Genomic DNA, 26,687 nt, shown 5'->3' with positions numbered 1-26,687 from the left:
TCTCAGTGTTGCCCTGAGAGAGAATTGGGTAAAATCTGGATATATTCTTAAGATGATAGAACCCCCAAAAAGATGTGTGTTTTTGTCTCTCATAATTATTGTGAACGATAGGCAACATTCCCCCCCAAAAAACTTTAAATTGTAATTGACATATGCGGTTGACCACTTTTGTCGACCCTAAGTGTCATTTCTATGAAGGTCAGTTTATGTGGACATGTTAACTTCTTCATTGCTAAGTAGCGCAAAATGACAACAGCAACACAACAGTCTGTCTTGTTACATATCATTACAATGTGCACACAATGACTTTAATTTCACAATAAAGGAATGACAGTAATAACCAGTATTCTACCACAGACAAATTGCAACAATTAATTTTTTTTAGACTGTTAGCCACCGAAAGAAAGATTTGCACATGTATCAAAGCTTTATAGATAGATAGATAGTACTTTATTGATTCCTTCAGGAGAGTTCCCTCAGGAAAATTTAAAACGTTTATAGTTGTTGTGGTCAAGACGTACAACAAAGTTACCTGTTAGCTAACAGTATCAGATATAAGAAAAGACAAGCATCACAATAAAAACATGCCCAAATGCTGTTGGTACAAAATTTCTTCAATATCGCCCATTCTTTGAGTCTTTGGCTAAAGTCAATGTGCAAGCAATGTGTTTCGTTTAGTGTCCCGTAGTGTTGGCTGTGACCCCAGAATGCAGAGATGGCAAAGTACAGGTAAAGTGTATTTGGTAAGGAAATAGTGCAGAAAGAAAGTGCACAAAAAGGGAAAACAGTCACAGGAAGCATATGGAAAGCTATGCAACATGGAATGACAAAGCAAAAAGGATCCTATAGGAAGCAGCCTGATTGGCAACCAGGGACAGCGGTGTCCTGATTGCCAGTCAGGGACAGGTGAGGGAGCCTGCACTCAGACTAAAGTGATGGCAAATGGAGGAAAACAGGAAGGGGAAGTAAAAATCAGAGCAACAAGATTTGATGCCCCCCTAAAATACTTTTCTACTTGGAGCTATTTTTAATGTTATCACTGCATTTTGCTGTACTTCTCAGTGTGAACACACTTACGCAATAAAAACACTGACGTGTAAGCTCTGGACTTGGGCGAACCGAGGCACAGGCAGAGTGCGATGTGCTGGTCTCATGCGTGAGTGACCGCTGACATGAAGGCCTCCAGAAAAGGTCACCATAGTTTGTGTAGGTGACGCGTCGCCTTAAGAATGTGCTTCTCTTCCTCTGGACGCTCGCTTCCATTTCCCCTAGCCTGCTTACTTCACTCACGGTGTCGCTTGAGGAATCTGGAAAACACCAGCGGGGAATGAGAGGAATTTTCTGCTTTTCCTTTTTTTTTTCCAAAGCACCAGCCCCCCCCCCCCCAAACACACCTCCAGCTCTGGAGTTTTCTCTTGTTTCTGAGCAGGGCCCAACAATAACACGCTCTCATAAACAATGGGCCTTGTTCCTGGCCTCGCACGCCAACAAAAGTCCCAAAGTACACGCTACATGGAAAAACCGAAGTGCAACCTCAAAAAAAACAAAAAAAAACACATGCTTGACTTTTCTTCATTTCTGTCGGATCCATGTTTCCCTCTGAGGGGACGTTGACGGAGCAAAATCCTGCACGGGGTTGCTGGTCAATGTCGGGAAACCACAAAAGCACAAAGAAGAAGAACAAATAAGCACTTTTGTGCTTTTGCAGCATGTTGGGAGTCTGAACAAGAAAGTCTAACCTTAATCATGATGGGATAATAAAATATACCTTCTGCTTCTCAACTGTATTTTTAACGCTCACAATAACTAGAAGAGTAACGCATTTGTTCTGTTTTATGATAATGGCACACTAGAGAGGTTTCTGGACTACCGGTAGTTTTTCCCTTCTTAAAATAGAAGACTGTCCAGTTGACTTTCATGCAGTGACCAGCGCCTCCCTGTGGATAACAGAGGCCAAATATTCCAGTAAAAAAACATTATGAATCTTTATGACAAAAATCTAACATCTACGACAGGGATCTTCAACTAAATAGTTTCGGGGGCCGCATTTCCAAAAAGCTAAGGGCCCGGACTTCTGCCTTCAGTATCAGTCTTATTTTGTATATTCCAGAGAACCATCATCCTCTAAAGCAGGGGTGTCAAACTCATTTTAGCTCAGGGGCCGCATTGAGGAAAATCTATTCCCACGTGGGCCGGACGGGTAAAATCATGATAACTTAAAAATACAACTACGCCAATTTAAGATTGTTTTCTTTGTTTTACTTCGGCCCAAAATAGAACCAGCACATTCTGAAAATGTAAATATCACAAATAATCCTCTGGAAACAAAACACTTCAAGTTAGTTAAAAATTCTGCGGGAAAAAGTTGGTGCAGTTTCAAAAACACCATGAAGAACACAATGAAATTAGACTTCAACTCGGTGTTTCTACAAACCAATTAAACTTTAAATCGCAGCCCATCTGTATCGGCTTTTCCAAGCTTTCCAGGTTCTACACCAAAGGCTGTGGGCTGAGCCAGGACAGGTGGTGGACTTTCATACACACTTCAAACTACAACTTAAGTCTTTCCAAAAATAGCTTTATTTGCAATTAAAAAAATGTTTTCTTTCCAAGGTTAACAAAAACAACTTTAACTACATATAAAGCTATAAACAAAACTAAGCTCAAGTGTTGTGTAAGCAGTGGTCAAAAATTGTTGTCACCTCCAGTCTCTCCACCCGACATTTGTCCAATCAGTTTCACCTGTGCAACCCTAAATGTTTTTCTCACAGGTGCTGTAAATGACTTTCTAATTTACAAAATAAATAACTTAATATATGCAGTACCAGAGAAACATGAATAACACAAAAATGGCTACCAAAACCATAATGACCAACAACAAAGTGCAGTAGCACAGTAGGCCCAAGTATTTATCAATCGCCACCACAATGACCACCACCAAAGTGCAGTAGCGCAGTAGGCCCAAGCATCCATCAAACACCACCACAATGACCAACACCAAAGTGCAGTAGTGCAGTAGGCTCAAGTATTCATCAAGTATTCATCAAGTAACAAATAATTTAACTTAATATAAGCAGGACTACCGAAATATGAATAACACAAAAATGGCTACCACCCTTCAGGTTAGTGAAAAATTCTAAAGGGAAAAAAACTGGTGCAGTTTCAAAAACACCATGAAGAACACAATGAAATTAGACTTAATCTCAGAGTTTCTATAAACCAATTAAACTTTAAGTCGCAGCCCATCTATGATTGAACAAAAACAAAATGAAGCATAAATACAAACGCTTCTATGCATCAACTACCTCATTTGTCATTTCCGTGTTGACTTTCTTTAAATTTGCACAGAAGACAATAATTTCCACAGAACTATATCAATGTGCAGTGTCTCATGCAGCATTTTAAGTGAGGTTTCCGAATGTATATTTCACTCCTGTTTGTTTAACATTAGGTTGAGGGGGAGGAGTCGCAGACCCGCTTTACCAAGCACCTCTTGCTTGGTATACTTGCCCAATATAAACTATTTAAAAAATAAAAATTTAAAAATGCAGCTTAATTGTACACTTAGCAAATTCATCTCGCGGGTCGGATTGAAACTGTTCGCGGGCCTAATCCGGCTCACGGGCCGCATGTTTGACATCCCTGCTCTAAAGTAAACATTTGATTTTGGCCTATTTTTTATTTTATTTTTTTATTTTTTTTTAATCAAAGTTACAGGAGCGCTCTGCTGTTTTTTTTTAGGACCTTCTGCAAAAAAAGCCAGTCGAAGATCATCTCTGTGACAGCACTCTACGGTGTTTTTAAGAGTCTGCTGCAAAACATGTGACTCTCTCACAAATGTTTTGACCTAAACTTGCGGGCCACCAGTTGAATAGCCCAAATGATGCAAAAGAGAGGACCTAAAATGGAAAATTAAAGAAGCTGAACAAATGACTACTGACTGCATCTGAAGTGAACAAGCTACAGTAACAGCTTACTTCCACATCACATTGGGAAAAAAGTGTGGAACTGCCAAAAAGGAGAGGATTTAAAAGGGTGCCTTGAGGAACGCCTCAGTTATGTTAATCACAAGTTTGGACCCCAGTGTTCTATGTTTGCTAGCAAGGGTAAATGTCAATTCAAGGATCTGCCAGTGTTTACAGTGGTTCAAGTCCCTCTATACAACAGGAGCACTCTCGTGTTTTTAGGAAATTGCGGGGGGAAAATGTACGTTTCCCAAGTTTTGAACTGCACTCAGGGGCCGGTCTGGTGTCTGGTGGATTTGGCCCCAGGGCCACCAGTTGAATAGTCCTGATCTATGGTAATGATGACAGGTATGATTTTTGTCTTACTTTCTGACACATACTGTAAGTATGAAACCTGGGTGAATCTGCCCTCCTCCTTGTCATTTGAAATATTAAAAATACCACTGATGCTGGTTTGTGCAGTAAAATGTGTTTGTGCTGTTAAGGCTTATCAGTATTTCAAAAATATATTTTCTGTGTCCTTGTATTACCCACTATCAACTATTTTTCAGAGATCATTATTTTGCCAGTGCTGTTGGACCGGATGTGACGTGTAATGCTATTATTGTAAAGGCCGGAAATGTGTGACTGGTGGGAAAAAGAGAGCTATTGACAGTGGCTATTATTGAACAAGGTAAGATTGTTGACTTTAAAAAAGTGCCTCTCTAGTTACAATAGATTTAATACTCCCATATTTGTGATGAAAAGTGTCATCTCCACTTATATCCTGCACTGACAATAGCTCTTGCTGTGTTGATCACATACGTTAAACACCTTGGGTAGTTAAAAAAAATAAATAAATTGCTTTCTTCTTGCCTTAACTTCTTTTCTGCTCCATTTGGGTAACTCTGTTTCAATTTTTTTTTAAATGTCTCATAATCAAGCCAACAGGTTTGTTTTGGTCTGTCTTCCTGAACCGAGTCTGCACATGTGCAGAAGCATGGAAAAGTTATTTGCGTGAGAGCGGAGCTAGCTTTCGCAAACAATCATGACTGATAAAGCATTATAATGTATTTTAAAGCACACAAATTAAAAATATATATATACATTTTTTAGACAGCCTGTGTATGCCTAATAGTAAGTCCGCCCTTGGACTTGGACATGACTGCGCCACAGGTCAGAAAATGTATTTTTACAGCAAGCACAATTTTTATGACACAAACATTTTAATATTTCCAATGAGAAGAGTGGCCTCCTTCACGCAGGTTTGTCTTAAATGCTGACATGTAAAGATGACTGGCATGATGTTTGTTCACTATCATGAGCAAGAAGAAAAGCAACAAGTTGAATCTAAAGGATTTTATTTGTTTTAGCATATCAACACTTTCTTCACCTCATTCACTCACACAAGCACACTGCCCCTCCACTGGTATCTTCTGTCCTTGTTGTCGTCACCGGGAATCATTTGTCTGAAGGCTTGAATGGATCAGACCACACCTTCAGACCTGATCAAAATAAAAATGCAGGAGTTTTAAACATTGATCAGTTTTCTTATCAAGTGAAAATGTAAGAAAGAGGAGTAATAATTCACAGTAAGCTCTTACCTGCAGGCTGCACATCCTCCGGTTTGATTCCTGCACGGTTCACCTTCTGGACTTCTCCTGCAGACACACACTTAGGTTAGTTAGTTTGTATGATATCAAAACATGCCTTTACAATGATAACAGAGATATACTGTGGTACCTTGGTTTTCATTATTTATTCTTTCCAAAGTATAGAGGAAAACCGAACTGCAAACAAAGAACCCCACAGACTCCACCTATATACTTTGCTACAACTTATGTCTCAAATTCAGTTACTCATCTTATTTATCAAAGTGATGGCATTCTTATTATATCCATGAACACATGGACAACAACTGTGTGCTCACGCAACTTTGTTTCCATCAACTGATGCCATCACACATATGTGCGAGACAGCTTTTAGACACAACACGTCACACTGACGTGACTCTGCAACCTTACGTGTTCTGGCAATCTCCCCCTCCTCCCGTTACAACAGCAGGGAATACAAGGTGGAACTAATCTTCAAGAAAATGTTAGTGCTCTGTATACATTTATGGTGGCACGTTGCAATCTTGATTCTCTGCCTAGATTTACAGTATATAGTGTGGTGTGTTCAGTGACACTCTGGAAACATGGACGCTAAGGCTTTTGTTGACTTTGTTTAGACTATGATTGTAATCTACAACTTTATTTTGTTTTATGGTGGCTTTTTTTCTCAACCATACTCAATAAAAAAAAGCACAGAAACCAAGTCACCAAGTGATTCATTTGGCTAAAAGTGAGGCAGTGTATGAAAACCGAGACATATTTTTGTGAAAATATTCTCCTAAAACCGAGGCAGTTGAAAACCGAGGCAACACAGTGGTCTTTTTATCATTGGGGTCTCATTGCCCTCAATAAAGTAACCAAATATTGGAAGTACAACATAAAATAGCAAGGAACACGTCAATAAGTGTTACCATATCTGATTTATTGTGTAGAAATATGTGGAAATAACTACCAATGTGCGCCTCATTCACTCACAGTGTTACAAAAAAGATCAATTAGAATAATACATAATGTTGGATACAGAGAACATACAAACCCTTTATTTATTGAATAAAAAATATTGAAATTCTACGACTTGGTGCATTTGCAAACAGCTGAAATGATGTACAAAGCAAACTATAACCTGCTCCCCAAGAATGTACAACAATTCTTCTCGACAAAAAAGGAGAAATATAATTTTAGAGGACAATTTAATTTAAAACGTTTGTATGCACGTACAACATTTAGGACTTTTTGCATATCAGTATGTGGAATTAAAGTATGGAATGGATTAAGCAAAGAAATCAAACAAAGCACTAATATGATTCAGTTTAAGAGACTGTTCAAACTACAAACCCCATTTCCATATGAGTTGGGAAATTGTGTTAGATGTAAATATAAACGGAATACAATGATTTGCAAATCATTTTCAACCCATATTCAGTTTAATATGCTACAAAGACAACATATTTGATGTTCAAACTGATAAACTTTTTTTTTTTTTTTTGCAAATAATCATTAATTTTATAATTTGATGCCGGCAACACGTGACAAAGAAGTTCGGAAAAGTGGCAATAAATACTGATAAAGTTGAGGAATGCTCACCAAACACTTATTTGGAACATCCCACAGGTGAACAGGCAAATTGGGAACAGGTGGGTGCCATGATTGGGTATAAAAGTAGATTCCATGAAATGCTCAGTCATTCACAAACAAGGATGGGGCGAGGGTCACCACTTTGTCAACAAATGCGTGAGCAAATTGTTGAACAGTTTAAGAAAAACCTTTCTCAACCAGCTATTGCAAGGAATTTAGGGATTTCACCATCTACGGTCCGTAATATCATCAAAGGGTTTAGAGAATCTGGAGAAATCACTGCACGTAAGCAGCTAAGCCCGTGACCTTCGATCCCTCAGGCTGTACTGCATCAACAAGCGACATCAGTGTGTAAAGGATATCACCCCATGGGCTCAGGAACACTTCAGAACCCCACTGTCAGTAACTATAGTTAGTCGCTACATCTGTAAGTGCAAGTTAAAACTCTCCTATGCAAGGCGAAAACCGTTTATCAACAACACCCAGAAACGCCGTCGGCTTCGCTGGGCCTGAGCTCATCTAAGATAAATAAATAAATGATAAATGGGTTACACTTGTATAGCGCTTTTCTACCTTCAAGGTACTCAAAGAGCTTTGACAGTATTTCCACATTCACCCATTCACACACACATTCACACACACATTCACACACTGATGGCGGGAGCTGCCATGCAAGGTGCTAACCAGCAGCCATCAGGAGCAAGGGTGAAGTGTCTTGCCCAAGGACACAGCGGACGTGACTAGGATGGTGGAAGGTGGGGATTGAACCCCAGTAACCAGCAACCCTCCGATTGCTGGCACAGCCACTCTACCAACTTTGCCACACCGTCCCTGATGGACTGATACAAAGTGGAAAAGTGTTCTGTGGTCTGACGAGTCAACATTTCAAATTGTTTTTGGAAACTGTGGACGTCGTGTCCTCCGGACCAAAGAGGAAAAGAACCATCCGGATTGTTATAGGCGCAAGTTGAAAAGCCAGCATCTGTGATGGTATGGGGGTGTATTAGTGCCCAAGACATGGGTAACTTACACATCTGTGAAGGCGCCATTAATGCTGAAAGGTACATACAGGTTATGGAGCAACATATGTTGCCATCCAAGCAACATTACCATGGACGCCCCTGCTTATTTCAGCAAGACAATGCCAAGCCACGTGTTACATCAACTTGGCTTCATAGTAAAAGAGTGCGGGTACTAGACTGGCCTGCCTGTAGTCCAGACCTGTCTCCCATTGAAAATGTGTGGCGCATTATGAAGCCTAAAATACCACAACGGAGACCCCCGGACTTTTGAACAACTTAAGCTGTACATCAAGCAAGAATGGGAAATAATTCCACCTGAGAAGCTTAAAAAATGTTTTGAAAAGGATTTGGAAATCATTGTATTCCGTTTATATTTACATCTAACACAATTTCCCAACTCATATGGAAACGGGGTTTGTACAAGTGTTCACAAAGTACACAGACGAAATATGGTAAACATCTTGAACCTTTTTTTTTTAAAGTGATAATCTAATTAATCTCCTAGGTGAACCATACTATTTACTTATGAGCTTAAATTATTGTGTATATGTTTATGTCTAATATGTATTATGTATTTATCCATCCATCAGTTTCCTACCTACCTCTCGTATTTAAAACTTGTGTATTTAATGTCTTTACATATTCGTTAATTCATTGTTCTGTTACAAACAGAAACAACTGGAAATATGCGATGCATTACATTGAAATGTTGTTTTGTATGCATGTTCGAATTCTACCTAGTAATATTTACTCGAGGGCAGTTTAGCGCTTAAACTAGATCAATATTTCTCAAAGTGTGTGTACGCAGGCTCCATCTAGTGGTAAGCCAGAGAAGTCTGTACACATGTATTGTAAATGGAGTATAATTGTTGATGATGTTTGTGCATTGTTATTAAATATACTTATATACCAAGTGTTTTCTGAGATGGTACTTAGTGAAAAAAGTTAGAGAACCATTAAACTAGATGTTAAACTACAAGCTTACAGCCCCCCCAAAAGAAGTAGATGCAGTATTTCTGTTGGCAGTTAGCATTATATGTTAGCAACCTTGACATAACAGACATAACATTAGAACCAGACTGAAAACACGTGTGTGTGATGTGTTGCTGTCATTTTAAGCAGGTTTTCTGATCATTGCAAAGAAAAGTAAATGTGTCGCCACTTACTGTAGTCTTCTTTGTGGGTGAACGGGTAAACGAAAATGGGGTAAAATGCAGCAGCAACTGCAGTCGCAAATCCTCCAAATATCAGCACTATCTTTCTGTTTTTGGACATTCTTCCTATTTTTTTGGCGCAGGCTATAAATTGTATATTACCTACAAATGTGCATAATACTCGAGCAAGATCTTCCGGTGTAAAGGTTACATAAAGGGCAAACGCATGTGGTTTGAACTTTCTGGCTTTCCGTAGCAGCCATAACGCCAATCACGTGACTAGAAAAAACCCCAATACAGTGTAGTTGAGGCAGGTTAACTGCTTGTTCGGTGTCAAGTCATGTTTTATAAAGTTCAAACAGGTGTGTCGTGTCTATTTACAGTATTTATATCCATGTGCAAATGTGTGTTATGTTTGATTACGTTTTTCCGGGGAAAGGGTTACAAAGTGGACACACACGTCTTATTTGTTCTTTGCGGCTTTCCGTAGTGACCATATTTAGTCACATGACGCGTCATATTAATAACAAGGAAGTTGAGGCTTGTTCGGCGCTAGTTTTATGAAAATGAGTTTTTTATCCGTAATATGTTACTTTCTTTGCTGCGCATATGCTTCGACAGACGAAAACAAGCCAGTTCAGGCATTTGTAATCCCACACAGTCACATGGATGTCGGGTGGGTCTACACCATCCAGGTAATACTGCCCAGCTGGTATTTGAACCTTTATTTACCATTAAAAAAAACATTACAATTCATATGTCAATGATTAATTTGGTGTTGATTTTGCAAAGCAGATCAACGTTGATATTTCAATATCTTACGTTACAACATAGTTGTTAATGTTGAAGGCACAGCTATGTACTATAAATGGTAATTTTTATAATCGCATAATATTTACCAATTAATAGTTTTTCAGATGAAGATATTATGTAAATTACTCTGCTACTTTATATGAAACCTACAGGACCAATATATACAGCATTAATCAGTGACACAAATATTTCATAATTTAAATATACCAAATGCAACTTTCTGGAGTATGTTTTCAACTTGTACCCCCGAAATTCCCTCAGCTTTTTTTGTGATTGTTGCAGCCTAAAATACCTGAATTTTTAGTTTTTTTCAGATCATTGCAACAAAAGTTGCGATGTTTTGAAGTTTATTTTTTCGAACAACATTGAATTAATTGAGGATTTTTATACATTCATTATTAATAGTTCAAATGTTCCTTGTAACCATATTCTCTAAATGCACAGGATTTCAACAAAATATGGAAAACACATATTGCTGTTTTACTCGTTGTATTCCACACCTACTTAAATGTAAACACTAGATGGCAGTAAAAGCACATGCTCATAGACAAATTACTCTACTTAAAAAAAAAAAAATCTCAATTATAACAAATTATAGTAATAGTTAATTATAATTACAGAAAGAAACATCACTAAAGGCTTCCTTATCATCTGCTGTTTGCTTTCTGGCCACGAGTTGCAGACATTCTCCATGTTTATTTTACGCTTGTTAAGGCACTGCGCTCTCTTGTAGTTGTTTTTCTTTGTTTCTTGCATTGAACAAAGAGACCACAGACTACCGAGTCAAATTAATTGTGTGTTAAACATACTTGGCCAATAAAGATGAGTCTGATAAGTACGTATGTCCATCTTAAACATTCATTTATGTTCCAACATATATATCCCCTTACGTTTAGTGCATTTGTGAACTGTTGATTGCGATCTCACCCCCCGCGACCCCAAACGGGACAAGCGGTAGAAAATGGATGGATGGATGATTGCGATCTATAGTGAAATTTTTTATTTGGTTATAGATTAGATTATAATTACACATTAACATATCTGTCATGCAAAAGCTGCCTTTTTGCTAGGTCAGTATTGCAAAGGGGAATCTGTTCTTAATTGCCTTACTTTACCTGAGCAATAGAGCGTTATTACATTGTTACATGTTGTTGTTCCTGCTTTGGCTACACAAGAAACAAGCAAAGTGAATAGACGTTGAATTAGATTAGTTGAATTTGCATGAACTGGCGCGATTGCGACATTGCCAATATTAAACGTTGAAGAAATGCCCCAGGATGATCACTGTCTTAGTTTCCATTCAGACAGAAAACTAAAGTTTATTTACCACAGGAGAGCATGCACGCCTATGCAGCCAATGTGTACACCAGTGTGACAGAGGAGCTGTCGAAGGGGAAACATCGAAAGTTTATCGTTGTGGAGCAGGAATTTTTTCGACTGTGGTGGAATAACGTGGCCTCCGACTCCCACAAGAAACAAGTATTATTAATACATAACAATGTTCTACTACCCTTAAGTGTTGATTAAGGAGGTTCAAACATGGTGTGACTCGTCTTAATTTTTAGGTCCGGCAGCTTGTGAAAGAAGGCCGACTTGAGTTCATCTTGGGGGGCCAAGTGATGCATGATGAGGCTGTCACTGATTTAGATGATCAGATCCTTCAATTGTCAGGTATTTTGGTATTGATCCAATACCAAGTAAATACTGTGCAGCGAAAGTATTATTGATATTTTTTACCTAAAAAATTATGTAAGATCATTTAATGATTTTGTGACTAATCATGATTGTAATCAGAATAAAACACAGGACAAATACTTTAAGGGTGTCCAAAGTGAGTCCTACTGGCCATTTGTGACATATTTTTCATAAATAAGTTATTTGGGGTTTTGTTTTGCCTGAAATCATTGTCCTGTGTTTTATGTAGGGGTGTCCCGATCCGAATGGGATTTCAGTTTTATATCAGCAAAAAAAAACTAGTATTGGATTATTGGCTTGCATCTAACCTCTCTGATATAAGCATTCCAATACAGGCAGTCTTGCAGCGTGTTTACCTGTGCAAAGCTGGAGAGCCAGTTAAAATGTCCTCCAATGAACACACAAGGTAATTTTAGGCAATAGGAGGTAGCAGCTACACAACACCCAATCACATAATAGCACACAAGCTAGTCATAGGTAATTAGGATAGGATAGGATAGACCTTCCTTTACCCCACAATGGGGAAATTATGTGGTTGCAATGCCCATTTAAAAAGTCCACCAAAATAAGGTAAAAACACACAAAAACAAGAGGGAAACATTGAAGAACACAAATGACATAAAAGTAATTAAAAAGCACAGAGCTGATGCAACCAGCTGCCACTTCAGTGGTGCCATTTCCGCATACAGCAACAAAAGTAAAACAAAAAATGAGCAAGAAATAATACATATTGTGCACATTCAATTGCAGCATGCATAGACAAACAACAACAACAACAAAAAACACCATCTTAACAACCACATGACTGCGGTGCTCCAAGCCATCGTTTGCTGGGGGGAGGTCAGCACGGCCAGAGACAGGAACAGACCTAACAAAGCGACCAAGAGACCCATCTCTGTTTTAGGCTGACCACCAGCCCCCGGCCAATGTCTGATCCACAAGGATGAGCGAGAAGTATCCGATACATGCTCATCCAGCCAGGACTCCGTGAAGCTCGTCCATCCGAGAGAGAGCAAACAATCTCCATGACAACCGATGGCAAACACAGCCTAAACATCTGCCCTCTCTCCCGACGCTTAACGCCATTTCCACAGCCTCGTCTTTTCCTCCACATCGCAACTGGAACCTGCGGTCTTTCTACGCAGACTCTGGTGTGGGAAAGAACCAGCCGCTGGTCTTCGGTGCGAACAACCAATCCATGGCCAAAAGGCTCCCCATTCAAAAGTTCACAAAACACATCAAAAACAGCGCAGAAGTCACAAAAGTGCCTCCCCTCGTTGCACAATCCCAAAAGGGGTCGAACCAAAAGTCAAAAACACATGAAAACAAGCGGGAAACATCAAGGAAGACCAATGAGGACACACAAAGGCCAGAGCTCCTGCAATCAGCTGCTACTACAGCAGAGTTATCTTAAAAAAATAATAGTAACAATAAGTGTCCTTAATTGAACAATATTGCGGTCTAAAACACCACAGTTGTCAATATAAACAAATATACAATTATTAGAGTTGCAATTTATTTACAGATTTGTATCCAAGGCAGAAGTGTAAGTAACAACTGTGTCCTTTTTTTAATGAATCATTGTGGCCACTAGGTGTCGTCAAAAAAAACCTATTACCACGCCATTTCAACTTAAAACATTAACATTCCAGATATTAATAATAAATAGCTCAAAGTTTTTCATACCGTACCTACAATTGTTCTCTGTTTGACTAGTTTCACTCGCTCAAACCTTTTCCAACATTCCACATTATAAAATGATAAAGTATGCATGATTCCTGCTGATATCGTATTAAATCAGAATTGGAATCGGACAATATTCAAGGCTCCAATATCGGTATCAAAAGTGAAAAAGTTGTATCGGGACACCTCTAGTTTTATGATCAAGTAAATACCACCCTGTCGTTACGATCAGTGTTTGATATGTCAGTCGTATCCACTTCAAGATTGTTTGTGTGACTTCAGAGGGCCATGGCTTTCTCTACGAGACGTTTGGCGTTCGTCCACGGTTCTCTTGGCATGTCGATCCGTTTGGAGCCTCTGCCACTACGCCGGTGCTCTTCGCCCTGGCGGGGTTCAACGCTCACCTCATCTCCCGCATTGACTACGACCAGAAAGACGACATGCAGCGAAACAAGGTCGTCACGCAGTGGCATGCAGAGTTGCATCTTTGCATATAAACCTTTTGTTCTCTTGCGACAGAAATTACAGTTTGTGTGGAGAGGTTCCGCCTCCTTGAAAGAGCAGATCTTCACTCACACTATGGACCAGTTCAGCTACTGCACCCCGGCTCACCTGCCGTTCTCTAACAGGTAATCTCTAGTAATACAACAAACACTTTAAACCGACGAAAGGCATAATGTTTGTGCGTATACCTCAGCTCTGGCTTTTACTGGAACGGAGTAGCATTGTTCCCAGACCCTCCTAAAAGCGGAGTGTACCCCAACATGAGTTTGCCCGTTACCAAGGCAACAGTAGATGCTTATGCCAGGACCATGGTGGAGAACATCAAGCAGCGGGCCGCTTGGTTTAGAACCAGACATGTTCTGTGGCCATGGGTGAGACGTTCATTCATTGTCACATTCATTAAATACATACTAATAAATGTGCGTGTGTGTGTATGTGTGTGTGTGTGTGTGTGTGTGTGTGTGTGTGTGTGTGTGTGTGTGTGTGTGTGTGTGTGTGTGTCAGGGCTGTGACAAACAGTTCTACAACTCCTCAGTGCAGTTCAGCAACATGGACCCTCTAATGAACTACATCAACAAGAAGAGTAAAGAGTTTGGAGTAACAGTCCAGTATGCGACACTTGGCGAATATTTCCAAGCCATCCACCAATCCGATCTCATCTGGAAGGTCCGTGGCAGCCAAGACTTCCTGCCTTATTCTTCAGGTAGTTAGCCTACATTAAATACAACCGAACCCGCTTAAGTCAGTTTGTAAAAATGACCATACGTGGTCAGCCACTTTTGTAGACATAAACTTTGAGACCCAAATGGGTCAGTTTATGTCGACATATGTTGTAGTATTGTTAACGTTCTCATTATAGCTAAGCAGCGACATAACTGCTGTCTAGTTTCACAGCATTAAAACATGTACATAATGACTTCCTGGCCAGTGCAAACTGCAAGGTAAGCCTCATAATAAAAGCATGGTCGTATAAACCTGGATTTAACCAGCAAAATGCACCTTTTTAATTGTTTTGTTTGGATTGTTAGGCACCGGGGAGAAAAATTGCACATGTACAAAGAGCTTAAATGTCATTGTAGTTAAGACATACAGCAAAATAATAAAAAGATAATCATAATAAATGAATAAGTCAAGGCATGGAGAGTAGTCAGGAGATTGTCTGCGTGGTCTGATGTGTAGGGAGAGACATCAGAGAAAGAATCAGCAACACCAGGTGTGAGCAATCAGTTGAGTCCACTGGTGATAGCAATCAGGTGTGCTCCGAGCGCCGGGACCAACCAACCATCAATCCATTTTCTACTGCTTGTCCCTTTCGGGGCCATAGCACAAACAACAAAACACCCTCTCAAGTGTTTTTGCTTGTGGTTTTTTAAAAATAACATTATCTTTATTATGGCCGCCAGCAAAGAAAAATCCATAAATTAGCCGCTCTGTCTTATAAGCCGCGGGGTTCAAAGTGAAGAAAAAAAGTAGCGCCTTGTAGTTCAGAATTTATGGTAGATCATAGTATATATATATATATATATATATATCACAAAATATATATCCACTGTAACAAAAACTGTAAAAATGTTCTCCCCTGTGTCGTATTTGTTAGCATCCCAGCAGGCGTGGACAGGGTTTTATGCTTCAAGGAACGTCCTAAAAGGTGTGGCAAGACGAGCCAGCTCCCAGCTTCATGCAGCAGAGACTCTCTTCACACGCTATTGCCTCGACTACCCAGACGGACCCGTGGCTAAAGACTGGGCGCTCACCAAACTCAGGGCTCTTCGCTGGGCCGTCTCTGAGGTAACATGGCGCAAACAGGATCTATTTGACCTTGAAATAGCATCTAAGTATTTCTTTGTAGGTACAGCACCACGATGGGATCACCGGCACAGAGTCTCCTCGAGTGTCAGAGATGTACATGCAGCATCTCACACAGGCCATGATGGGCGTGGACGAGCTTCTGGCTGCAATCATCTTGCTGCCGCACAACCTCGACTCAAAGGGCAGCAACTACCATGGAAAAGGTTTTGTTGCTTTATCATCTGATGTTTCAACCGCACAGCAAGAGTACCAGTATGATGCAAATAGTCTTCTCTTTGCAGGTGCTCACCAGACATTGGAGCAGCATGTTATCGTTTATAACCCGTTAGCGTGGAACGTCACCACCGTGGTCAACGTCACCGTAACCTTCCCGTTTGCGAGAGTCTATGATGATGCCGGACAAGCGGTGCCTGCGCAGGTAAACACTTTGTATTAGAAGTGTATCGGTACGCCATCGCCACAGTTTGGTGCGTACCTCGGTTTTAAAGTAATGCTGAAACAAATGATTTTTTTAATAGTTGAATCTTCAGCGATTATTTTTTCGATTAGTCGACGAGTCAAACGGTTATTGCTTATGATCTGCTGTACACATTTTAGTTCGGCATTAAGTCAGTGACTCGATTATAACACTTAAAAAAACAAACAATTCTGTAGTACCTCAACTTACAAACCTAATTGGTTCTGTGACTGAGCTCTTAACTCAAAACACATGTAACTCAAATTAAAGTAATCAATTGAAATTTAATAGAATTCCTTTTTTTATGTGCTTGGCCCCCCAAAATATCACAATGTTAACATGTAACATGCCTTTTAAAAAGAAAAACTACTTTTTAGATACAAAGTAGTCCAAAAAATGTATTGTAGTTTTATGAAGTAATGTGATAATAATGTACAATATGAACTTTGAAGAAATAACAGACTTAAAGTGCAGGATGTCCTGTAAACATGACATTCAGTGTAAAAGTATTTTGATCCAGTACTGTTATGGTTGTTTGGCTGCAACTGTTAAAGTGTAAACATGATCATGAATATCAATTAAAATATTGTTAAGCAACGAGTCGCCAAAAACTAATCTTTGTTGATTCATTTTATTAATTGACATTGTCGATTATGCCGACTAATTGTGTCAGCCCTGTTTTAAAGTGACGTTTTGGTTCCTTTTGGGTATGGTAAGGTAACAAAATGCAAAAACATAAAGCTGCTTAGTTTCCGTGTAAACCGCTTTAATTAGAAGGCCAATAACCAGCGGCCTATTTAATTGTGAATTGTGCCGACGTAAGTTAGTCCCTCCCATTCCGATATGTAGCCAAGATGGCATTAATTCAGGGTTAAGCTCCATCGCTGGTGTGTTTACTAAAACATTTGGGTAATGATTACTTTGCTACTTCTCAAGGGTAAGTGTGGTAGTGCGCTGATTGAATACAGCCCAAGTATTACTTGACTTTAATGATGGAAGAGGGTTTTCAAGCTCCGGCTTCTTCTTGGCACTATTATTAGCTATGACTCATGAAGGGTGGGTCTGCTCTGTATTTGTTTGCAAGGTAGATGGTGTGACACACTTCCTGTCTCTCACAGAGATTTAGCAGTTATTACATTACCTTTATTTTTGGTGTAATTATTTGTTTGTTTCTGTTTTTATAGTCCGTGTTAACAGCTGCTAAAAGTTGGCAATGTCTATATGCTGTTTACAGCTATACTTGCTGCTCTATAGTGTCGCTTTGGGTTTTGGTACTATTGAATTTTATTTTCATGAATGGGAATTAAAAAACAAAAAATAATTGGTTTATTTGTATTTCATTTTGAAATACAAAAAATTAAATTGAAAACAAAAAGTGTTCTTTTTTAATGTCGAAGAGCAATAACTCGATATAAAAACGATTAAACGGTCTAAAAATGAAGATCGTGAGTCGACAGAAATGATAAATGTGTCCAAAAATATGTTTTTTATATTATGACGTGGACTGGCGTGCATCATAAAGACAGATGGTGGATGTTTTTTTTGTATAAACGCAAAACACCATGTTGCTTTTTTTGTTTTTTTCTACAAGCCAGTCCTCAGTCTTGTCTTTAGGTAGCAACTTCAAAATATTAAAAAAATACTGTTTTTGGTCATATTCTTTGTTTTTGTTGACTGCAGATTTTTAATTTTGTAATATGAAATATAAAATGAAAATGTAACTTTTTTATATCTAATTATTGCTTTTCAATATGAAAAAAGAAGAATGTTTTGTTTTTCAAAATTAAACTTAAATACCTCTGTAATGGAAAAGAAGAATGTTATGTTTTTCAAAGTTAAATTTAAATACCTCTAATGGATGCATTGATGTATGTATGCCTCTGCACCATACCGATGACAAGTACATAAACTGTTGCTTCATATGCTATTCTAATCTCTAAAATGGTAATGTAAAAATGTTTTTTAACTCACAGATCCAGAAGTCCACCTTGTCGAACATGACCTACGACCTCTTCATCGTGGTGGACCTGGGTGGTCTTCAGCACAGGAAATACTCCATCAAGTTCTCAGAGAAGCCATGCCTCAGGAGTTCCAAGTGTGGTGAAACTTTCGAAGCCAAGTCGGTTTCGTTCGAGAGACGAAGCGTTCGGGATTGGAAGAAAACGGGCAGGAGGCTCCTTCCGGTTCTGAGTGAACGTTACAAGCTCATGTTTGACCAGGACACTAATTTACTGCACAGCATCACACACTTGTAGGTGTCGTCCACTATCTTCCCTTTAAGCACTTTTGGCAGTACAAAACCCAGTCCTGTCTTTGCCAGGCAGGACAAAAGAAATGTGGAGATGACGCAGGATTTTTGGGAGTACCAGTCCAACGGCGACGTCCGAGCGGGGCCCGTCTCAGACAACTACATCTTCAGTGCCAACGGTTCAGCAGTGCGAGCGTACGAGGCTGTGCGAATGGCGATCGTCCCCGGCGTTGTCCTGTCTGAGATCAGGCAATACTTCTACAGGTGCGTCGCCACGTCTTTGTCTCATGGCTGCTTGTCCGCTCACAACCGTGTATCGTGATCCAGAAATGAAAGCGACGATGACTACGCCTTCTCTGTGGTCACCCGGGTCCCACGATGCTTTGGGACCAACGTCGGGTGTCAGAGGCTGGAGCAGACTTACTCACTGGGCCCCCTCCCTGTCAACACTGAGGTGGTTTTCAGGACCAGCTCGTCGCTAAGGAGCGAGCGGACGCTCTACACAGACAACAATGGCTACCAGATGATGAAGAGAACACACAGCGAGTTCACCAACAACACTTTAGCTAGAGTAGGCTTTCTTGGTTTCCTCTAGGCGCTACCAGCCAAATGGATAATGGGACTCTTCTTCTTTTCCAGAACGTTTTCCCCATGGTGCGTGCGTCCTACATGGAGGACGAGCTCAGTCGGTTGGTGCTGGTCAGCGAGCGAGCACACGGCGTGTCCAGCCAAGCCAGCGGACAACTGGAGGTACGCATTCTCAAAAGACTCAAAGCATACGTGACCTCACTGTGTGCTCTGCCTCCCAGGTCATGCTTCATAGACGTCTCTGGAACAACCTGCCCTGGAACCTTGGCTACAACCTGACTCTCAACGACAGCTCAGTGGTCCGACCTACGCTGTGGATGATGCTGGGTGCCAAGGGTGCGACCTCCCAGCTCTATCAGCGGGCGGCGATAGAGCTGCAGCACACGCCTGTTGTCATGCCCATCGACAGGCCGGGGGAGGAGGACGGTAAAAGCTAGATCACGTGCATCCAAAAAATAGAATGAATAAATTATTAATGGTAAATGGGTTATACTTGTACAGCGCTTTTGGACCTTCAAGATACTCAAAGCGCTTTGACACTATTTCCACATTCCCCCATTCACACACTAATGGCGAGAACTGCCATGCAAGGCCCTAACTAACCACGACCTATCAGGAGCAAGGATGAAGTGTCTTGCTCTAGGACACAACGGACGTGACTAGGATGGCGGAAGCTGGGGATCGAACCTGGAACCCTCAGGTTGCTGGCACGGCCGCTCTACCACCCAAGCCACGCCGTTAATGAGATATAGAGTCTATGTGGACCACCTTATCAAGTTTTCTTATTGTAAACATTTACCTTTGTGCTGTTCTGTGCTTTTTAGGGAAAGGCTGGGCTGAGACAAAGCCCAGAGGAAGTCCTCCTCCACGTGCGCTGATGCTACCCCCCAACCTCCACCTGCTCAGCCTCAGCATCCCCGGCTGGAACTACAGCTCCCGCCATGATGTCCACCTTGCCCGCATTCGCTCAGGTTTGACGCGGGGAGACACGTTTAGCAGCTGAGTGTTTTGCGCCAGTTACCGAGTGTCATTCCATTCAGGCCACCATCGTCAAGCCGAGCCGGACTATGATCGCGTCCTGTTGAGGATCATGCACATCTTTGAGGAGGGCGAAGACCATGACCTCTCAAAGCCGGTCACCATAAACTTGAAGGTGGGGAAGATTATATTGACAAACAACAACAAATGTAGCAACACTTAGCTTCTTCACACATGTGCTCAGGATGTGCTGCAGGCTGTGGGAGAAGTGTCTGCCGTGGAGGAGCGTTCTCTGACAGGAACCTGGGATGTGGCCAGCATGCAGAGATGGACATGGAGAACTGCAGAAGAAATGCCCATAAGTAAGATTGCGTTTGTTTGGACACTGAATGATGCTAATGCTAATTGTTTTGTTCACGTTATTGGAACATGCTTAAAGGGGAACTGCCCTTTTTTTAGAATTTTGCCCATCATCCACAATTTATATATAAGACAAGAACACATGTCTTCTCCTTTTATGTGTGTGCTAAATATGATAAAACTGCTACCAAGAGGCAGCTAACAATGAAGGTTAATAGGATAAGATCTTTTTCGCCTATAAAGCCCTCTAAAAAAAAACCTCCAACAACGTGTTATATACATGTTACAGTGGAACCTCAATTTACCAACTTAATTTCTTCTTGAACATGGTTATTTCATACAGTGAAGCATAGTTGCCCATAAGAATAATTGGTTCCAGCCTCGACAAAAGTCCCAATTTTGGTAAAAAAAAAAAACACTCTTAATGTACAGTGCATCTGGAAAGTATGTACAGAGCTGCACTTGGAATAAATTCATTTTTGTCCTCAAAATTCTACACACAATACATAATGACAATGTGAAAAGTTGTTTTTTTTATTTACAAATGAAAAACTAAAAAAATCACATGTACATAAGTATTCACAACCTTTGCTCAATACTTGACTGATGAAAAAAAGATTGAACTCTTTGGCGTGAATGCCAGGCGTTATGTTTGGAGGAAACCAGGTACCGCTCATTACCAGGCCAATACCATCCTTCCAGGGAAGCATGGTGGTGGCAGCATCATGCTGTGGGGTTTTCTCGTTTTTCAACAGCAAGACTCCAAGACTAGTCAGGATAGAGGTAAAGATGGATGCAGCAATGTACAGAGACATCCTGGATGAAAACTAACACTTCACATCCAACCTGTTGGAGCTTGAGAGATGCTGCAAAGAGGAATGGTTGAAACTGCCCATAGGTTTAAGATTCAAAGACCTTATTGTCATGTGCACAATTTGTAGAATGAAATTATTTCTTTGTTTTCACACGTATGCCAAGTAAGCAACAATCTCTACTGCTCCTATGTGCTTTGTGAAAACATTTCAAATAAGAACATAAAACAGTGACTGACAATGTCCGCTCTCACTGAGATGCCGACTGATGGGATGTTTGTATCTTTCAGCACTTATGCTCTCCATGAGCTGGTAAATTCAGAATAATCCTCACTCCTCTAATAGAAAATGCTTGCTAGTGATGTTGTAGGTCTTATGATACATTCCATTTGTTGAGAGCCAAGTTGAGCGCCATATAATGTCAAGTTGGTAGTGTGTGGTTTTTCAAAGTTGAACAACTTCTTTGGTTGTTGTCACAAACTTATACTAAAGGTGAAGGGTCTGGGAACAAACCGAGCACTAACTTTTCCTAACTCATAAGCAATACAGCAGAAGCAGCTCTAGCAACGTTTTTTATGGCGGCTCGCAACCAATATTATTAGAAGCTCAAGCTAGCTAGTAGCTAGAAGCTGGCTACTCGCTACTTTCCGCTACCTTCTGCCCGAATGCAGCTGAGATAGGTTCCAGCACCCCGCGCGACCCCAGAAGCGACAAGCGGTAGAAAATGGATGCAGGTAATCCCATTACTTGCATTGTTAGCCTCCTCATACTAGCATCCATCCACCCATTTTCTACTGCTTGTCCCGTTTTTTTTAATATTTCGAACACATGGAAAAGGACATTACGTGAGTTCTTGTGTCACATTAGGATTATCAATGTTGGGCAAAATTCCAAAATAAAAGTGCAATTCTACTTTAACAAAGGTACATTACACTTGCAGATGATAGTTATTACCATATCCATCCATCCATCCATCCATTTTCTACCGCTTATTCCTTTCGGGGTCACGGGGGGCGCTGGAGCCTATCTCAGCTACAATCGGGCGGAAGGCAGGGTACACCCTGGACAAGTCGCCATATCAATTAGTATAATAAATAATGACTTAAGGATAATATCAAATATCTTGGTTATTTGTTCATCCCTATACCTTACAAACACCATATTGTACTGTTTATGAAACTGGCTCATATTGGTACATTGTTGACTTAATTACACTCCACATATTGACGTGTTGAAGGTTTTTCCAGTGATGTGTGTACTGTGCGTATGAATGTTTTCAATTCAATTCAAAAAGTGTACTCTCAAAAATGATAAAGTTTTTGATTCTGTATTAGTGGATTTCAACATTTGTGATAAAACTTCAACATATGTGTCCTGCATACAACCAACTTTGTGTATTTATCCTGTTCTTTTTTTGCGGTACAGTTTGTGAATGAGGTGTGCTTTTTCCTTGTCTCAATAATTCGGACATGTTGCTTCTGTTTTCTTTATTCCAGAAAACGTGAGCTCCATCAGCGTCATAGAGGAACCTTTTTCAGTGACAATCTTGCCCAAACAGATCAGAACTTTCTTTGTGTACTTCAAGTCCAGCTGTCGTCGTCTGTGATGACGTCTCCATTTATTTTGGAATCGAAGTAAAATCTTCGGCTCATTTTTGCACATCTAGATCCTTTTTAATTTAATGGTTTAGCATTCACTTTCTTATGGAATAAAGTTCATTAAAAATAATCCTAATTAATTTTTTTAATTCGCTGTAAACTACGGATATTAACGTGAAGAAATGTCCAATCTTGAAAGGTTGCATTTTGTGTGTAGTCAATGTATGAAATAGTTTCTCTTTTTAAAGATGGAACTGTTGCAATACATTATCTTTACAAAAATATTCAAATTTATTGAGAAGCATATGTCTGGCTCCTCTGCTTCGGCTGCTGCCCCCGTGACCCGACTTTTGATAAGTGGAAGAAGATGGATGGATGGATGGATATACACTATATTGCCAAAAGTATTTGGCCACCTGCCTTGACTCACATATGAACTTGAAGTGCCATCCCATTCCTAACCCATAGGATTCAATATGATGTCGGTCCACCTTTTGCAGCTATTACAGCTTCAACTCTTCTGGGAAGGCTGTCCACAAGGTTGCAGAGTGTGTCTATAGGAATTTTCGACCATTCTTCCTAAAGCGCATTGGTGAGGTCACACACTGATGTTGGTCGAGAAGGCCTGGCTCTCAGTCTCTGTTCTAATTCATCCCAAAGGTGTTCTATCGGGTTCAGGTCAGGACTCTGTGCCGGCCAGTCAAGTTTATCCACACCAGACTCTGTCATCCATGTCTTTATGGACCTTGCTTTGTGCACTAGTGCACAGTCATGTCGGAAGAGGAAGGGGCCCGCTCCAAACTGTTCCCACAATGTTGGGAGCATGGAATTGTTCAAAATGTTTTGGTATCCTGGGGCATTCAAAGTTCATTTCACTGGAACTAAGGGGCCAAGCCCAACTCCTGAAACCCCACACAATAATTCCTCCTCCACCAAATTTCACACTCGGCACAATGCAGTCCGAAATCTACCGTTCTCCTGGCAACCTCCAAACCCAGACTCCTCCATCAGGTTGCCAGATGAAAATGCGTGATTCATCACTGCAAAAAAGGCGTCTCCACTGCTCTAGAGTCCAGTGGCGACATGCTTTACACCACTGCATCCGACGCTTTGCATTGGACTTGGTGATGTATGGCTTAGATACAGCTGCTCGGCCATGGAAACCCATTCCAAAAAGCTGTCTGCGTACTATACGTGGGCTAATTGGAAGGTCAAACGAAGTTTGGAGCTCTGTAGCAACTGACTGTGCAGAAAGTCTTTGCACTATGCGCTTCAGCATCCGCTGACCCCTCTCTGTCAGTTTACGTGGCCGAACACTTGGTGGCTGACTTGCTGTTGTTTCCAAACTCTTCCATTTTCTTATAATAAAGCCGACAGTTGACTTTGGAACATTTAGGAGCGAGGAAATTTCACGACTGGATTTGTTGCACAGGTAGCATCCTATGACAGTTCCACGCTGGAAATCACTGAGCTCGTGAGAGCGGCCCATTCTTTCACAAATGTTTGTAGAAACAGTCTCCATGCCTAAGTGCTTGATTTTATACACCTGTGGCCGGGCCAAGTGGTTAGGACACCTGATTCTCATCATCAGGGCGGGTGGCCAAATACTTTTGGCAATATAGTGTACGTTGTAAGTGCATATGTAATGTACATATCAAGTGCTTGATTTTATACACCTGTGGCCGGGCCAAGTGATTGGGACACCTGATTCTGATTATTTGGATGGGTGGCCAAATACTTTTGGCAATATAGTGTATGTATATTTTATTTCCGTATTTAAAAAAATTTTTTTTTACTATGTCTGTTTTGACAATCTTATTGTAAATGTTCCTTAAATGTGGGCTATATTTGTTGTAAATGTTCAATTTTGTTGAATAATAATTAAAAAAAAAAAAAGATTTTGAGTGCTTGAGTACAGAGAAATACGGCAAAATGCAGTGCACCGCCAGTGCCCGGATGTTGCGCTCAACACGCCCCAAATGACGAGCGTGTACTACGTGATGGATACTTACCATCCAAATTGTAATACTAGAAAAAATTTCAATTATATTTATGTCTACATTTTTAAATAAAAATACAACCCCCATTAGTCGCCATATTATCCACGTAAGAAGGGGAGCGACTAAGAAAGCAAGGGACGAAGAAGACGCCGGTATGCACCACTGGTCTCTGTTAGATAGCAACTTCAATAATAATAACACATAATCCCAGTAATGGTGATGTAGTGTGCAGTAGAGGCAATATAGTATGATCTCTGACATGTATCCTGCTACTAGAGCGGCCAAAATGTCCAGAAAATAGGGGAATAGTCGAATAGTAAGCCCATTCACCCCAGCTGTGCCACTGGTCGCGACCAGTTTCATTAGCGCCCCTGGTGGTAGGAAGTACTGGTCCCAGGACAACACCTGCGGCATTTCCGGTAAGTACGCCATGGACGCGTTTTAATTTCTTTGAAAATTCGCGCCTTGAATAACTATACGCAGTGTAATATTAGTATACATATTAAAGTGTAAGTACGGGAAAGTATCGAGTGACATACATGCACCATAAAGAGCAAGAAGAAGAGAAAGTGGTAATTATTGCCATCGTCATTTCCGGTTAGTACACAAGGACGGTGATGGATTTGGGACAGCACTTCACTGTCACACACTTCAAGTGTAAGTGCGCAAATAGAAACAGCCTAGATAAGCCAATAGAGGACAACACCCAACAACAACGACAAAACAGCTGCTGAACTGAAGCGATGAAGCATTAAAATACGCATTTACAGTTTTTTTATGTGTTTTTGGCAACATGTGGCCATGAGTGCGCTGCAGAAGGTCGTTATTTCCTCACTATGATCAGCGTCAGCGTAAGTCGTTTTTTACTGTGTTGAATTGTAACGATTGTCTCCTAAAATGGTGTTCTAATTCAACATTTGAAGCATGCTCGTGTTACTAACGCGCAGCATCAAATGTGTGTATTACCGTACGGGGACGCTGTAAGTAGCTAGGCGTTGCTCCTGTTGCTAGGATACGAGCTGCACAGTAGCTTTTATTTGTATTTATTTGCTTTTTAATGTGTGTTTGCAGAAACGAGAGAGGGAACAGAGGAGGAAGCTGCAGCACTTTTTGTCTGATCTGGCTTTGCTGGGCTCATTGCAGGTGTGACCTCAGCAAATATGCCTCAAATATAGAAAATGGTCAAGCTTGACGTGTTATTGCCTGTTTAGGGGTTTAAGTACTTCCAGCCTTGGCTGAGAGGGAAGGAGGAGCTGCTGCTGACTGTTGTCAATGAAGATCTGGTCAGTCGAATATTTTCATTTAAAGAGAACTGTATTGTGATCATGTGAATGCAGATGCAGTATACTCAACTTAGAGTGTTTTGAGATATGAGCTGTCTCTCAGCTCATTGTTACGCTTTAGATTGTAAGCAAAAATGTCAGGTACAAGCATCACCGCCATTAGCAAATGTTACAGTGAATCCTGTACAATGCGGCCAAAACGTCTGGTCTTATGCGCTAGCAATGCCTTATGGCTAAAGATTGGCATACCTTTTGTTTTTCCAACTGATGCACAGAGGAGTGGTCCACCTTGGGTCCCGACTTGAAACAGCTAGTGCCTCATCCGTGGAGGCTGATCCATGGTCGCCTGATAACCTCTCCACGCAGGAGAAGGGGGCAGAGCAGCAAAGAGAGGCGGCAGATCAACTGGTCTAAAAAGGGGTCTAATTAAAGGCAAAATTTGTTTTAAGATGGGACATAAAAGCTTCTTTTGAGGTAGCATCTCTAACAGTTACCGGTAGGGCATTCCAGAGTACTGTAGCCCGAATAGAAAACGCTCTAAAGTTTGCAGA

At 40.7% G+C, this 26,687-nt stretch overlaps 2 protein-coding genes across 4 annotated transcripts; one reads left to right on the top strand and one right to left on the bottom strand.

Moving 5' to 3' along the window:
• Nucleotides 1-347: 347 nt before the first annotated feature.
• Nucleotides 348-9,562, bottom strand: smim20 (small integral membrane protein 20). 3 transcript variants are annotated; one of them, XR_009828150.1, is made up of 4 exons: nucleotides 9,321-9,562; nucleotides 5,549-5,605; nucleotides 5,351-5,449; nucleotides 348-1,307 (listed from the first exon to the last, which is right to left on the bottom strand). XR_009828150.1 is itself a non-coding variant. In XM_062066878.1 (3 exons), exons 1-3 carry the CDS (start codon nucleotides 9,427-9,429, stop codon nucleotides 5,406-5,408), a joined length of 210 nt encoding a protein of 69 aa, XP_061922862.1. In that variant the 5' UTR covers nucleotides 9,430-9,559; the 3' UTR covers nucleotides 5,302-5,405. The 3 variants fall into 3 exon arrangements, 1 of the variants encoding a protein (XP_061922862.1); XR_009828149.1 differs by having other exon boundaries at nucleotides 5,338-5,449; nucleotides 9,321-9,561; XM_062066878.1 differs by lacking the exon at nucleotides 348-1,307 and having other exon boundaries at nucleotides 5,302-5,449; nucleotides 9,321-9,559.
• A 249-nt stretch (nucleotides 9,563-9,811) lies between these two features.
• Nucleotides 9,812-26,566, top strand: man2b2 (mannosidase, alpha, class 2B, member 2). Its single transcript, XM_062065253.1, has 22 exons — nucleotides 9,812-10,003; nucleotides 11,454-11,600; nucleotides 11,687-11,792; nucleotides 13,782-13,954; nucleotides 14,019-14,128; nucleotides 14,197-14,374; nucleotides 14,508-14,706; nucleotides 15,601-15,791; nucleotides 15,853-16,015; nucleotides 16,094-16,230; nucleotides 18,243-18,520; nucleotides 18,590-18,781; nucleotides 18,845-19,088; nucleotides 19,157-19,267; nucleotides 19,327-19,531; nucleotides 19,930-20,076; nucleotides 20,146-20,258; nucleotides 20,328-20,445; nucleotides 22,752-25,272; nucleotides 25,925-25,996; nucleotides 26,065-26,136; nucleotides 26,412-26,566. The coding sequence occupies exons 1-19, from the start codon at nucleotides 9,869-9,871 to the stop codon at nucleotides 22,859-22,861; spliced, it is 3,057 nt and encodes a 1,018-aa protein (XP_061921237.1). The 5' UTR covers nucleotides 9,812-9,868; the 3' UTR covers nucleotides 22,862-25,272; nucleotides 25,925-25,996; nucleotides 26,065-26,136; nucleotides 26,412-26,566.
• The last annotated feature ends 121 nt before the right edge of the window (nucleotides 26,567-26,687 follow it).

Source organism: Entelurus aequoreus, linkage group LG12 (assembly GCF_033978785.1).
Source record: "Entelurus aequoreus isolate RoL-2023_Sb linkage group LG12, RoL_Eaeq_v1.1, whole genome shotgun sequence".
Classification (NCBI taxonomy): domain Eukaryota; kingdom Metazoa; phylum Chordata; class Actinopteri; order Syngnathiformes; family Syngnathidae; genus Entelurus; species Entelurus aequoreus.
Note: the sequence above shows the minus strand (reverse complement) of the source record. Positions and strands in the feature narration are given on the sequence as shown.

Excerpts from the sequence above, each read along its gene's own strand:
- smim20 (XM_062066878.1), bottom strand. The coding sequence starts at position 9,429 with ATGTCCAAAAACAGAAAGATAGTGCTGATATTTGGAGGATTTGCGACT. Across the intron at positions 5,606-9,320 it reads CACCCACAAAGAAGACTACA|GAGAAGTCCAGAAGGTGAAC; the intron begins GTAAGTGGCGAC and ends GTGTGTCTGCAG. Across the intron at positions 5,450-5,548 it reads GGAGGATGTGCAGCCTGCAG|GTCTGAAGGTGTGGTCTGAT; the intron begins GTAAGAGCTTAC and ends TATTTTGATCAG.
- man2b2 (XM_062065253.1), top strand. The coding sequence starts at position 9,869 with ATGAAAATGAGTTTTTTATCCGTAATATGTTACTTTCTTTGCTGCGCA. Across the intron at positions 13,955-14,018 it reads ACGACATGCAGCGAAACAAG|AAATTACAGTTTGTGTGGAG; the intron begins GTCGTCACGCAG and ends CTCTTGCGACAG. Across the intron at positions 20,259-20,327 it reads CGGTCACCATAAACTTGAAG|GATGTGCTGCAGGCTGTGGG; the intron begins GTGGGGAAGATT and ends ACATGTGCTCAG.